Source organism: Acomys russatus, chromosome 8, assembly GCF_903995435.1.
Source record: "Acomys russatus chromosome 8, mAcoRus1.1, whole genome shotgun sequence".
NCBI classification, from domain to species: domain Eukaryota; kingdom Metazoa; phylum Chordata; class Mammalia; order Rodentia; family Muridae; genus Acomys; species Acomys russatus.
The window spans coordinates 40,985,145-40,999,252 of NC_067144.1; the positions used below are offsets into that span (position 1 = coordinate 40,985,145).

The 14,108-nt window shown below is 38.5% G+C and overlaps 1 protein-coding gene across 1 annotated transcript in view; it reads right to left on the reverse strand.

The window, feature by feature from the left end:
• The window catches only part of Arl6 (ADP ribosylation factor like GTPase 6), a 34,244-nt gene that overhangs the window by 16,468 nt on the left and 3,668 nt on the right, over nt 1-14,108 (reverse strand). The window contains exons 2-5 of the mRNA XM_051150101.1: nt 10,179-10,328; nt 6,435-6,496; nt 6,015-6,083; nt 5,123-5,217 (exon numbers count right to left, since the gene is read on the reverse strand). Of these exons, the coding sequence (XP_051006058.1) occupies nt 5,123-5,217; nt 6,015-6,083; nt 6,435-6,496; nt 10,179-10,301 (349 nt within the window). The 5' untranslated portion in view covers nt 10,302-10,328. The remainder of the gene's footprint in view (nt 1-5,122; nt 5,218-6,014; nt 6,084-6,434; nt 6,497-10,178; nt 10,329-14,108) is intronic.

Here is a 14,108-nt window from a genome sequence, read left to right on the forward strand (position 1 = left end):
TTGCCTTCGAAACATTCTCCAACTGGGCTTCTTATGCAAAGGGAAGACAGGATCATAGAATGGATATTTCTGGCAAATAAACAGAGCAAAAAATTGAAAACATACATAGAGAAAATTTCTGAATTGATTACAAAGGGAAGAATAAGATTGCGCCAACTATCAGGGATGGACCCGACGGAAATTGTAGTGCCTCTTACTGATTCTGAGATTATGTCTTTATGGGTAATTAATGAAGATTGGCAAAAAGCTTGTAGTAACTATTTGGGAGACATTAACAATAGATACCCAAAAAGCAAACGTATACGGTTTATAAAAAGAACTAATTGGATCCTTCCACGTATTGTAAAGAGGTCACCAATCTCAGGGGCACCCACCTTTTTCACTGACGCAAATAAATCAGGTATGGTTGGTTATAAGTCTGAGAAAATGACCAAGGTGATTAAAAGCCCATTTACCTCAGTTCAAAAATCAAAATTATATGCAATCCTTATGGTATTGTTAGATTTTCCTGAATCTCTTAATATAATTACTGACTCTCAATATGCTGAAAGAGTTGTTTTGCATATAGAAACTGCTGAATTTACTCCTGATAACACAGAATTGACTACCTTATTTATAGAACTGCAACAGGTCATCAGAAGCAGAAATTATCCCTTGTATATTACTCATATTCGATCCCATACAGGTTTACCAGGCCCATTGGCACAAGGAAATGAAGAGATCGACAAATTATTAATAGGTAATGTATTCGAAGCCTCAAAATTTCATGAAAAACATCATGTCAATGGTAAGGGGTTGAAGAAAAGATTCTCTATCACTTGGCAACAAGCCAGAGAAATAATTAATAAGTGTCCTACATGTTCCTTATATAGTCAACTACCATTACCTGTGGGAATTAACCCTAGAGGTAACAAAAGGAACGAAATTTGGCAGATGGATGTGTTTCATTTTGCAGAATTTGGGAAAATGAGGTATGTGCATCATACCATCGATACATATTCAGGTTTTCAGTGGGCAACTGCCTTAAGTTCTAAAAGGGCTGACTGTGTGATTACTCATTTGCTGGAAATAATGGCATTTATGGGAATACCTGCACAAATTAAGACTGACAATGCTCCTGTATATGTGTCCCTTAAGATGAAAAACTTCTTTATGTATTATAATATAAAACATGTTACTGGTATACCTCACAACCCCACAGGACAAGCAGTTGTGGAAAGAGCTAATCGTACCTTAAAAGAAATGCTTATTAAACAAAAGGGAAGGATAAAGACACCCCGGGACCGATTAAATAATGCTTTGTTGACTCTAAATTTTCTTAATGTGAATGATGAAGAGACGTCAGCTGCGGAGAGACATTGGGTGATAGAAAGAACTGAGGAATTGGGTCAACCAATATTCTACAAGGACTTGTCAAGTATGAAATGGAAACCTGCGGTAGTTTTGAGATGGGGTCGTGGGTATGCATATGTTTCCACAGGAAATGAAAAAATATGGCTACCAACTAAACTTATAAAGATTAGATCTGACCATATAGCAAGTGAGTCTTAAGAGCTACCTGGTCCTTAACAACTTGACATTGTTTCTTACAGCTTAGAGAACTAATGCCCTCTTCTGTCCTGTTGGTGTATATGCAGGTAGAGCCCTGTATTTGCAAAAAGCAGGACAAGGCTGTAGACAAAGCAGGCAACATGGGTGATTTAACCTCAAAAGCATGCCTCTGGCATCTTGAGCAAGGTGCCTCAACTGATGTTTCCTTGAAAAATTATACATGTACTAACATCCATATTAATGATTTCAAAAGTCTGTTTACTTTCAGAGCAAAAAACAGGACAATTATAAAGATCAAACTTCTGCCACTGGCACTACTGCTTCTTCCCGAATTTGCATGCATATTAACAATAAATCGGCTAGCCAAAAAGATCGATCCCAAAAGGACTGGACAAAAACAGCTAGCTTTTCCAGCACTTGGCCAATATATTATTTTTCTAGGGTACCCGAAAAAGATTTTTCTCCGAAACAGCATAAAGTAATTTTGAGAACACGACGCCCCCATTCCCAGTAGGTGGAGTGGGTGTTTTTGGTGGGTTACCAAGGCTCATCTTTGCCTAACGGGGTTAGTTACAATTAATAAACGTTCATTTGGGGGTTTCTTTCTTCTATCTTTCTTTCTCTCTTACTTTCTATCCCTTTTAATATTAAGGGAAAGGGGGGAAGGAAGGGAGGACACAGGTTTGTAGACTAAAAGTAGATTATTGAATCTACTAACTTCAAAAATCTTACATTGGTATTGTAGATTGAAGAAAATTTAAGACTTTTGATTGATGGAAATTTAAGACTTCAACTTTTGCTTCATTGATAAAAATTTAAATTGTATATTGTCATTCATTTTTGCCTTATGTATTGTATGTTATATGTTGACAAAATATTATATATTGTATGTTAGAAACTTAAGTTCATTTTATTCAATGTTTATTTAATGTATTATTCATGTACCACTAATATCTTAGGAAAAAATGTTCAGGAAGATTGGGGATAAGAGTTGATATTTAGTTACGAAGAAATCCTACTAGATACTAACTTACTTTGTCATAGAGCAGGTTTGTTTAATTTCTTGTATATGTCTCCAAAGGAATAGTAGCTAACTGTAGGAATAGATAGAGTTGGTTTTCAAACTCTTCAGAGATCCACAGAATATGACATTTAAAGATGAGGGCTTTCCTGACAGAGAGAGACATCTACTCCTGGCCGCTTCTCCATTTGCATCACTGAAGATGGGGCTTCAAGAGACGCAGGTGACAGAATGGTCACTGGACAGAGAAAATGCTCTTATCTCTACTGCTGATGACAGGCTGACTGGCTGCAATGATCAACAGTGATGCTGGAAAGTTGACTGTCCAGCTTTGAAGAGACTAGATGAACCGGACCGTCGGATTTCCTGCTTCAAAAAGCAGTTTGTTGGATGTTTTGGGCCGATAAGGCTGAAGACTGATTGCCCCAATGAAGGAGAGACTTCGGTGAATATCCAGGCAGTCTGCTCTCTCTGTCCTATGCAACTTGAAAGTTGCCTGCCAGCACATCCTTTATTAGATAGATTTTCCTTCTTGGATCTCTGATGGGATTGAAGACTAGATAGCCACAGTGTTACTAGAAGCTTTAGTTTAAGAATTAAAAACACCTTTATAGATGGATAATTGAAATTTCTCACAAAAAAAAAAAAAAAAAAAAAAGGGACTCTCTTTGGTAGAATAGTGGAATATTTTTTCTCAGGTTAACTAGTATAAAAGGACTTGGTTATGTACTTGATACCTGATGATTATGTATATATGTGTGTTTATAGTTCTTAATTTTTTTAAAGAGAAGGGGGATGTGTGGGAAGGAGTAAGCTTTGTCACAGGTGGGAGCAGTCTTGGTGGGCTTTACCCTTGGGCACCCCATGAATACCTTGTGACAGACTGAGTGGAGCCATCCTGGGTTTGGAATTCTCCTGGGTTTGGAATTCAAGAGGCAGACCTGGGAACCCCACCTGGTCTATTGTCTTTCTAATGGACCCTTACCGGGAGAAGGAGCCGGTCCTTCCCACGTGACTGAGGGAGTTGGGGAAGGGAGAAAAACAAAGTCGGCTGCAGGGAGAGCGTGCAGGCAGCAGCGGACAAGCTGGATCAACACGCCGGCCAGAGAGACACCTAAGGATCCGTCCCGTGGAACGGCTACCGGAAGGTTCACTCTTTCGTCCCTTTAACCTTTTTCCTTCTTTTATAAGCTAGTTGGGTTGCATAATAAAGTTCAATTGCTAAGAAACAGAGTCAACAGAGGATGCTTAAATCTCACTCAGAAGGGGAAATAGAACAGACAAAGATAGCGATCGAAGAGAGGGAACAAGGCAGGAGAGGAAGCACAGGGAGAAATGACAGTGATCAGACCTTGGGAGAGCAGGGGCGGGAGGACAGAAAGCCTGTAGAGAAAAGAGATACTGTGGGCTGTGGCATCTCTGTGACAAGCTGGAGACCTAAGTCATGTTAGACTCCGGGGAAATATGAGAAGGACTCTAGAAAGACTCCTAGTAGCAAGGGTCGTAGAGGCTGAAGAGGACACTCTCTAACTAGACAAGTCTCCTAGTAGCGGTAGGAGAATACCAACCCACTCACAAAAACTTTGACCCAAAATTCACCATGTGCAGGGACAGAAATAGAGCATAGAGCAGAGGTTGAGGGAATGTCCAGCCAATGCCTGGCCCAACCAACCCCTGACACTATTAATGATACTCGGCTATGCTTGCAGACAGGAGCCTAGAAGAGTTGTCCTCTGAGAGGCTCTACCCACGAGCACCTTGAAAGAAATGCTGAGACTCATATCCAAACATTGGGCAGTATGTAGAGAGTCTTGTGGAAAAGTGAGGAAAGGAGAAAAGGACCTGGAGGTGACAGGAGCTTCACAAGAAGACCAACAGAGCCAACTGACCAGGGACCAGAGGGGTCCGCTGAGACTGAAGCACCAACCAAGGACGTTGCCTGGGCTGAACCTAGGCCCCCTACAAAGATGCAGCTCAGGCTTCATACTGGTCTTCTAGTAACATGGACTCTGTTGCCAGCTTTTCTATCACTTTCCCCTGGCGGGACTGCCTTGTCAGGCCACAGGACAAACTCAGCCCTGATAAAACTTGATGAGCTGGTGTGGATGGGAAGGGGGGCTCTCCTACTCTGGGGAATAGGGAAGGGGGGTGGGGGAGAAGGAGGGAGGGTGGACTGGAAGGTGAGGGGGATAGGGCTATGACCAGCATGTAAAGTGAATAAATAAATAAATAAATTTTAAAAAAGAAAGAAAGAAAAGAAGACAACCAAAGCAACTGTAACTGATCTACTCATGCACAGAATGTTAAGGAAATATATGCCAGTATGTCACACAAACAAAAACACTATAAAAACTTTGAAATTTAAAAATAAGTAAATAAATAAAATTGGCAGTTATTATATATTTTGTATAACCAATAAGCTTTAAAATTTACAAATTTAAATAGAAAATAATTCCATCTCATAAACACTTTTTTAATATTAAAAAACAAACCAACATATATAGATGGAACCCAAAGTACATATAACAGATGAAGATGTTACACAGGTACCTGGGTGATTTAGAAGGGTATCAAGCTCTTCTTTGGCCACAACCATTCTCAATTTATCACTACTATCGATGACAAAAATAATGGCTTGACCATCTCTGTGTGATATAAAGAAATGGGATAATAAAATTATTTTAATACTTCACGCACTATTACATAGGTATCAAACATTTGCATCCTAGTAACTTGGCAACTGTTGTATCTGAAGTCCTTACTGAACATCATATCAATTAGTATACTCTGAAATATCTTGTTTAAAAATACTCATCAAATAAGTAATCCACTGTTAAACAATCTTGTTATTTTAACTAAATGTGGTCAGTAATAATTCTGATTTATGATCTATGATAATAGATAAAGAACAATTTCTTTTCTAAAGGCAGCGGTGGTACCTGATTAAATATAGGTGTGACTGGATAAAGTATTGTTCAAGCACTGGAGACAGAGTAACTCGGGAAACAGCAAACATCAGCTGAGGTGACTTTTACAGTACTTTCCCCCTCTCCTCTCCTCTCCTCTCCTCTCCTCTCCTCTCCTCCCCTCCCTTTTCCCTTGCCCTCCCCTCTCCTCTCTACCATGTAACCCAACTTGGCTTCAAAATCAGTATCTAGGCCCAGGCTGGCCTTAAATTTGTGATCTTATTCCTTTGCATCACAAGCACTAGGATTATAGGCATGTACCGTTATGCTGGCCTGAGAGCTGGTTCTTAAAGTGTGGCTACGTCAACCACAGATAGAAATCAACATCGAAAACAGCAGAGAGCAAAGGCACAGTACCGTGAATTATATGAAGTTACATTATTATAACAGAAACCATATAATCCCTTGGATTTCTAATCATTATTTATCATTAAAATGTAGTCATGTAGTTAAGAAATAGTCACAAAAATACTTACTTATAATAGTGTTCCCAGAGATTCCTGTACCTTCCTTGACCTGACATGTCAAACACTGTAAAAGACAAACTATAAACAAAAGCAAAACATTACTATATTTTAAGCAACTAAGTTAAATGGCTAACTTTTAATATTTTAATTTTTTTCTATCAGATAAATTACATGGCTAATGGGTAATAAACACGGTTAATATTCAAGAAAAAATAAAATAAATGTATTAATCTAAATATGATGTTGCAATGAATAACATAACAATGTTTTCTTTGGTTATGAGGTTTTCAAGATTTGGTCTAAACTTAAAGTGCTGAGAATAACAAAAGGGTGGGGCACAAAGAGGCGAGAACCCATGGGGATCTGACATGACTAAGGAGTTCCCAGTCTGAGAATACAGCAGCGTCGTCATTGAGAGAAGGTGGTTACCTGGAGGACTTGAACTTCTCTATGCTGAATCCTATGGTTGGAACTATATCTTGAGATTGAGCCTGTAAGAGAAAACACAAAAATTTAGACATTTCTAACTACAAATATGGATATTTCCTCAAGTCTCCAGATTTCTCTATTTCCAAAATATCCTACCAAGGAGATAAAATGATTAAATACTGTAATTTTGTAATAGGGTCACTGTGTATAAAATTATTTACAGAAATGTAATGTTTACTGACAACTATGAATTGGTATAACACATACGTTTGAACTCACATTTTGTTCTATTAAGCAAGGTAAGCACGGTTTCATAAATGGTTTATAGTCACTCTGAATTCCTGTGCTGAACTTCATAATCACTCAACACACACACACATGGAGCTTATGTATGCATGGGACTGTCTGCATGTCTGCCTGGTCCCTGCCCTCAAGGAGATCATCACATACACAGGTAAACAATAACCAACATCTGACAACAGGAGTAACGTCTGACCCAAGAGTGAATGGTAGTGAGGGGAAGACTATGGCAAGTTCTTGGCAAAGAATATTCTAGTAAACAGTATGAGAGCAATGATACTAGGGAGGGAAAGAACTTGCCGCTCAAGAAAAATAGAAGGCAGACATGTGTAAAAGCCATTGATAAGTAAAGAAGTGATACATGCTGACTTGACAGGTGGAATCTTGATGGCTCTGGTAGGGAATTCTACAGGAAGAAGATCAAAAAGGTCCAAAAGAGCTGCAGGACACATTTTGACAGGCCCTACAGACATTTAAAATTATACTACAACTGAACTCATTAAATGCCTCCTAGAATTTCCATGATCAAAACCTCTTTCATTTAAGCAATATATCCATGTTATGATCCAGATGCTTACAAATTATTCTTGACTCCTCTCGTTATATGCCATGTATGAAACCATTCATTCCCTAAGACTTACTGCTCTGTGGTAATACCTTAGAATAGACCTTTCCATTTGTTGCTTTCAATTACAATAGCCTCCTAATTACGTCTAATCAGCTATGCCACCCGACACAAGTTAGTTAAGCCTAGGTTTGCTTAAATGTCAACTATTTATTGTGCTCATAAAGTTATTATGAGAATTAAATGAGCTAATAGGTACAAAACACTTAGCATGTTGTCTATAAACACTCCACAAATGTTTGTTATTATTATAATTATACTCTCATTTTGGCTTGTCTTATTCCTTGTTTTCCCATATTGCCTTAAGGATAACTAAATGGAAAAAAAAAAAAAGTCTTGTTACTTTTATGTGAAAATAAGAAGAGAAGAAGGGAAGAATTTGGCTCCCATTACCATATTCACTTGGGTACTCTACTTTTGTAAAATTTAAATTCAAATGAAAGAGAAGCTGAAAATGAACTGGAGCACGGGAACCTTCACAGTAACGCGCTCCCACCAGGCCTCTCCCACAGCAGCTCTTGTTTGCCTCTCCCAAGTCTGTTTACTCAGCTTTGCCTTCTATCCAGCCTTTGAGCTGCATTAATATTTTCCCCAAAGCATATTTCTTGCTTGCTAGAAAAATACATTTTGTGGCACTTAGACTCTTGCCTCATTACTCTGAGGTTCCTTGAACAAGCTTTGGAATAAAGTACCTCTTAATTTTGTTGGTTTCGCCCCCCACAATCTTACCATTTTTATTTATTTTTTGCACCAATCACATGACAAAGGTTAAAAGTTTAAAGATATCACAGAAAATATACACCAAATAACAAATGTCTTCACTGAATTATAATCGGAACACTTAGGTTGCCTCTACATAGTTACCAACTGCTCCACAAACTCCCCTTTAAAATTTAGCTTAAAGGGATAAATTCCCAATGTCTTCTTGTCTAAAGTTCTAATGGAAATAATCAACAAAGTTGGCAGGACAGAACAGACTCCTATGGACTTCTTTGTCCTGAGGTGACGCAGAGTAAAGGCTGGGCACAGTACACACTCAGGAGATGGATACAGTGGATGTCCAGGAGCCCATGGGCCAGGCACCCGGGCAGAATCTGTGAGCTTCAGATTCAGAGAGAGATCATGCATGCCTTATAATGTAGCATGGAGAGAAACTGAGGCAGAAACCTGAAGTCAGCCTGTAGCCTTCTGACTTTCTGCTACACACACAGCAGGCACACTTTCATCCCCATGTCCCAAGGAGGCATATCTAATATTAATTTCCCTCTGTTTTCCCCAGGAACAAATACATCCAAGCACTGTACTGAATGACAACAAAAAAGAGAGGAGTGCAGACTGGAACATCTGAGTCCAGCACTGATTAGACAAGTACCAACAGGACCAGAACAGAATGCCTAAGAGAAATTTTAGTTTCATCATATTTGATAAAAATTATGTCCTCCATGTAATCTACAAAATGCCCTGGCCAAAGATGACAATGGTGACAACAAAGACAATGACAATGACAATGATGAAATCATCCATCAATATATTCATCTATCCTCCAAAATATATTTTAGTGCTAATCTTTATTCTAGGTATTTGTTATTCAATGCTTGACAAGTCAAGGGCTCTTTGATATTGAGGAGAGATTTAATAAACAAGGTATCAAATGACTACATAGATTGCTTAAGAGTTTTTTAGGATGAAGCTAGATGCTTCTTCTCACACCACCCACTCACATAGCTGTCTCCCCAGGCAGTCCTCGCTGACCTGGAACACTATGTGCAACAGACAGGCCTTGACCTCAGAGAGGTTGATCTGTCTGCCTTCTAAGTGCATATACCACAATGCCTTGGCCAAAACTACGTTATTTCTTACAAAGAGAGAGTGGGTGAAAATACCCTCACAACTGAGAGTATTCATCATTTCAAATACAGCACTAGAATAATTTATTCTTAAAAATAAGTTTGAATCTAAAACCTATTTATTCAAAAATCACTTTTACCCACACATACAAGAAGAGACAACTTTCCTATAAAATGAGAAATAGAACAGTCTCATAATCTTTTCCCAAGAGAACACTGACATTGTAACTAACAGATTTAATTAACTAAATTAGTACCCAAATGTAGATGAAAGCTCACAGATGATGATGAGTTCCAAACAACAAGGAAGAAAATGGAAAAGATACACCTGAGTAGCAAAAGTATGGAGCCTCGAAACCTTCCAATTCAAGGAACAGCTCCTGGCTATTATTAGTACAGTCTTAAAAAGATGGCGCTGTGGATGCAAAGCAGATTGCGTTTAGGATCTCCAGGTCAATTTTTCTGAACCAAGACAGTTGCTTCCAGTTTAAGGTTCAGGAAATCCTATCAGGAATTCTATGCAACAAAAACTACCTCTGACTTATGCATCCTATGTTGCATGTGCTAGCTTTATTTATTTTCAGTAATAATATTTTCATACATATGTTGTTCAAAATTGCCATCTATCACTGATATGCACACCACTAAGTAGAACTTAGAAAACTGATGTATCTTCCCTTATGTTTTGTTCTTCCTGTGAAGAAGAAATTTAAATAAAACCAGTGCCACCTGTAATTAAACTTAGCCTATTTGTAAAGATCCTTAGGGGAATATAAATGAAGAAAAAGAATATTCCAGCTTAATAATCAAGATTTACCTGCATACTGTACAAACAGGCTGAATATCAGCAAGCAACAGTTTACCAACAGTAAGATTACCAGGACTTCATATGCATACACAAAGTTATAATGCCAAATGTTGCATATAACTTTTCTAGTATCAGAAAATGTCAAGAATCACAGAGATACTTACATTTGAAGGTTTCAGTTTGTTAATGATTGTTGTTTTCCCACTATTATCCAGACCGAGGCATAAAACATGAACCTCCTTCTTCCTCAGGCCAAGTAAACCTGAAAGTCTGTCCAGCAATCCCATAATGCAACTTAAATATTTACAAAGCAACTGCAAGGGAGAAGAAATGATTATTCCAAAGGCACCTTACATACGGAATATATTGGTATGTACACGAAAAGTGTAAAGATAGTGGCAGCACACGAAGCACATCGGTGTGGCATTACCCCAGGTAAACAGTGTAAGCCGATTATCAGAGAGGAGTCTTAACGGAAATGAAGATTGGCAGCTTATAAACCTTGGCAACAAGAAGTAACATCCCTGAAACAACCAAATGTACAATATTCAAGGAGTAATATTGTTAGCTTCAGTAGCTTGTGGAGTTTGCCAACTGTAGTTTTCAAAGTTGTTTATGAATGAGAGTTTGGTGAATACAGAACACTAGAGAGGCAACGAGACTCAGCTACTGTAGGTTGCTAAAGCTCAAAGAACAGAACACAAGAAAAAAAAAACAACGTTTAGGTTTATCGTTTTAACCACTAGATAAATATCTGAAACAAGGCCACGCCTAAATTTTGAAATAATATGTAATTATAAAAATTTCACTGCTTTATTTTTCTGCTGGATTGCTTCCAGTTTCGGTCAGGTTTTCTATTAATATAAAAATAATATCCTGATTTACCCATCTCTTACATATCTCTGTAATTCACCATTAACTCTTTGGAAATAATGGATAGACTCTTTCACAATTTTAGTCAATCCTACTCAATTAAACATTTTCTTAATCAATTTATCTACGATATCCTACAATTATGTAAAAGAGCTTTAACTATAATGCCATTATAGAAAAGTAAATGCAAACCTTAAAGACGCATGTGTATGCACACACGGACATGTGCACATAAGTATGCATATATACATATTTGTTATAAATACACAAACATACACACATATGTATTTATTAATTTGTCTCTTAGGTGTTCAACTAAATCATTTTTAGGGAGAAAATCTGTCTTAGTCATTTTTCTGTTCCTGCAATGAATGCTGAGATAAATTAGCCCACAATTTCAGAAGTTACAGTCCATGGCAGCGTCTTCATTGTTGGAGTTTAAGCTTTTAAGACAGAGGCTTTTGGCAGTGTTTATTATTAGTGTCACATGTTGGGTAGCTCCCTTCCAGTTGTTAGTAAGAAAGGAAGGTCCCAGAAACCGTTCCAAACAATATACAAGATGTTATTGCTCTTAGTGCCCCATGGGAACTTGACTTTAAGATACTATTGTTGGGGCTGTAGAGATGGCTCAGAGGTTAAGAGCACTGGCTGCTCTTCCAGAGGTCCTGAGTTCAATTCCCAGCAACCACATGGTGACTCTCAACCATCTATAATGAGATATGGTGCCCTCTTCTGGCATGCAGGTGTACATGCAGGCAGAACACTGTATACATAATAATAGACAGATAAATCTTAAAAAAAAAAAAAAAAGATACTATTGTTGAAGACACCATACCCTTTGGTCACAATATGGAGAAATCCAGAAATACAGCTGGTACTTGTAGAAGGAATGTCTTGTGTATTTTATGGATATAGCACCTGTCAACAATAAATCTGATGGCCTACAGCTTAGGCAGGAAGTGGAGGTGGAACATCTGGCAGGCAGAAAGAATTCTGGGAAAGAACCAGGCGCATGAGACTTACTGGCAATATGTGAGAATAGATGCAGGTACCTGAGCCCAGGTAAGCAACCATGTGACAGAATGTAGACTAGAATAAATGGGCTATTTTAAGTTATGGCCACATCCTTGGGAAATTAACTCTTCTAGCAGCCATCAACTGCCAATAGCTTCTCAAATAGAGGGTGACCTCAGAGAAGAGCCTAGCTATATGGCCAAGAAATTTGTAAACTAATAATTGAGTCTCATAAGTCATTATTCCAGGAGCTTGGGTGCAGGAGGAAAATCAACAGGGACTGACCCAGAAGTTTCTTCCCTGTTAGCTAGCTTTCCTAGTACAGGAAAGTGCTATGCAGACAGTAGGGGTGAAAAGTCATTACAAGTCTACCTCATGTGTGAACCCTGAGTGCCATTATAATGTCCTAGATGACGACAGGCTATAACCATGGGTGCAAGAATGACGTGAAGGTTATGGCAGTAACCAACCAACCACTTCCTGGATGGATTTAAGGCCTACTTTTCAGACAGAAGCTAATGCTTGGTACAGCAAAGCCAACCAAGAACCCAAGAATGGGGGGTGGGGGGGTGAGAGGAGCAACAGTTATCATAGGGAAGAACTTACAACTGCTACTGTGCTATATGGACACAGTAATAAACAGCTCTCTACACTTTTATCATTATATATCCATAGATGAATGTAGCTTTCAAGCCTCATCAGAGAAGCTTCTTTTTTGCAGTAGATAGCTGTTATAAGGATTCATAACCAGTCCAAGTACAGAGAATAAGTAACTGCAAAGTGCTCAGCTCTAAATGAGATGCATAGCTATATCACATCCCTCCTCCCAAGGCTTAGGACACATTCTGGAGGAGGAAGCAGAAAGACTGGAAAAGGAAGAAGTTCGGGAAGGGGCGCTGCCAAGCAGAGACTTCTGGACATGACAGTGCCAATATATTCATGAAGGCTTGACAGCCCTGGTTGTCCTCAGAAGAACTGCCCAAGCCGGCCAACATTCCAACATGGATTAGGGAAAAGCTCATGAGGTCATCCTGTCCCCCACCCCCCACACATGTGAGAAGCTATTGGCAGTTAATGGCTGCTAGGAGAGCTAATAACACAAGGACATAGCCATTGGCTGGTTGCCTATGTGGATGACTCTACACACATAAGCCTCAGGGCAGCACGAATTGGGTTATTTTAAAAGAAAAGAAAGAACATGAAGTTGGGAGGGGCCCTAGGAAGGTGGCTCTAGGAAGAACTGGTGTTGGGGAGTAGAGGTAGATATGATCAAAATGCATTGTATACAGGTGTGAAATATTTAAAGAATAAATTAATATTAGTATTGTACTTAAGAATCCAAAGTACATACTTTACAACTCCAAATGAAGCTTTTTAGCGGGTTTTCCTTTACTTTCATCAAACCCTAAATATTATTATATTATTAAAAAAATGTTCTTTTTACCAACCACCCAGTATTACTGGCATTGCCACAATATACCTGTCTACTAAATATTTCCCCTTTCTTTCTTTCCTTCTCTTTTTCTTTTTTTACTTTGCTTTGTTTTTGAGACAGGGTTTCTCGGTGTAGCCTTGGCTGTCTTGGACTCTCTTTGTTGACCAGGCTGGCCTTGAACTCACAGAAATCCACCTGCCTCTGCCTCTCTGAGTGCTGGGATTACAAGCATGCACCACCATGCCCAGCTCCCTTTGCTTTCTGAACATTTATTTCCAAAGTTCTTGAAATATTAATTCACTTCATTGATTTTCATGGTCATTTAAGGTCACACAAATCTCTTATGCTATCCTTTTATAGTTTGTATGCTATATCATTTCAAGCAAAGGATACTGAGGCAAGGCTATCAACAAGAAGCTTCTAAGCCAAACACATAAGAAAAGTGGCTGTATAGTTAGCATTTTGCTTAGTGCCTCTGGGAGGCCTCTATCAGTATAAAGTACAAAACTGAATTTCAATGATGGGCCTACAAGAAGCAGTACATCCCTATTGGGCGGGTCCTACAAGAAAGCTTTTCTTATCCTAAGCATGAGTTAAATCTTAGGTACTTTCCTTTTTGCTAGTTCAAAATCTTTTCATATTAGAGATTCAAAGTCCATTTCAAAACATTTCTTGGAACCCCAGCTTAAGAGTTGGCATTTCATGAATCTATCTTAAATTTATCTTGTGATATGAAATGACTCGTATTTATCATTTTAGTTCAAATTTTCTA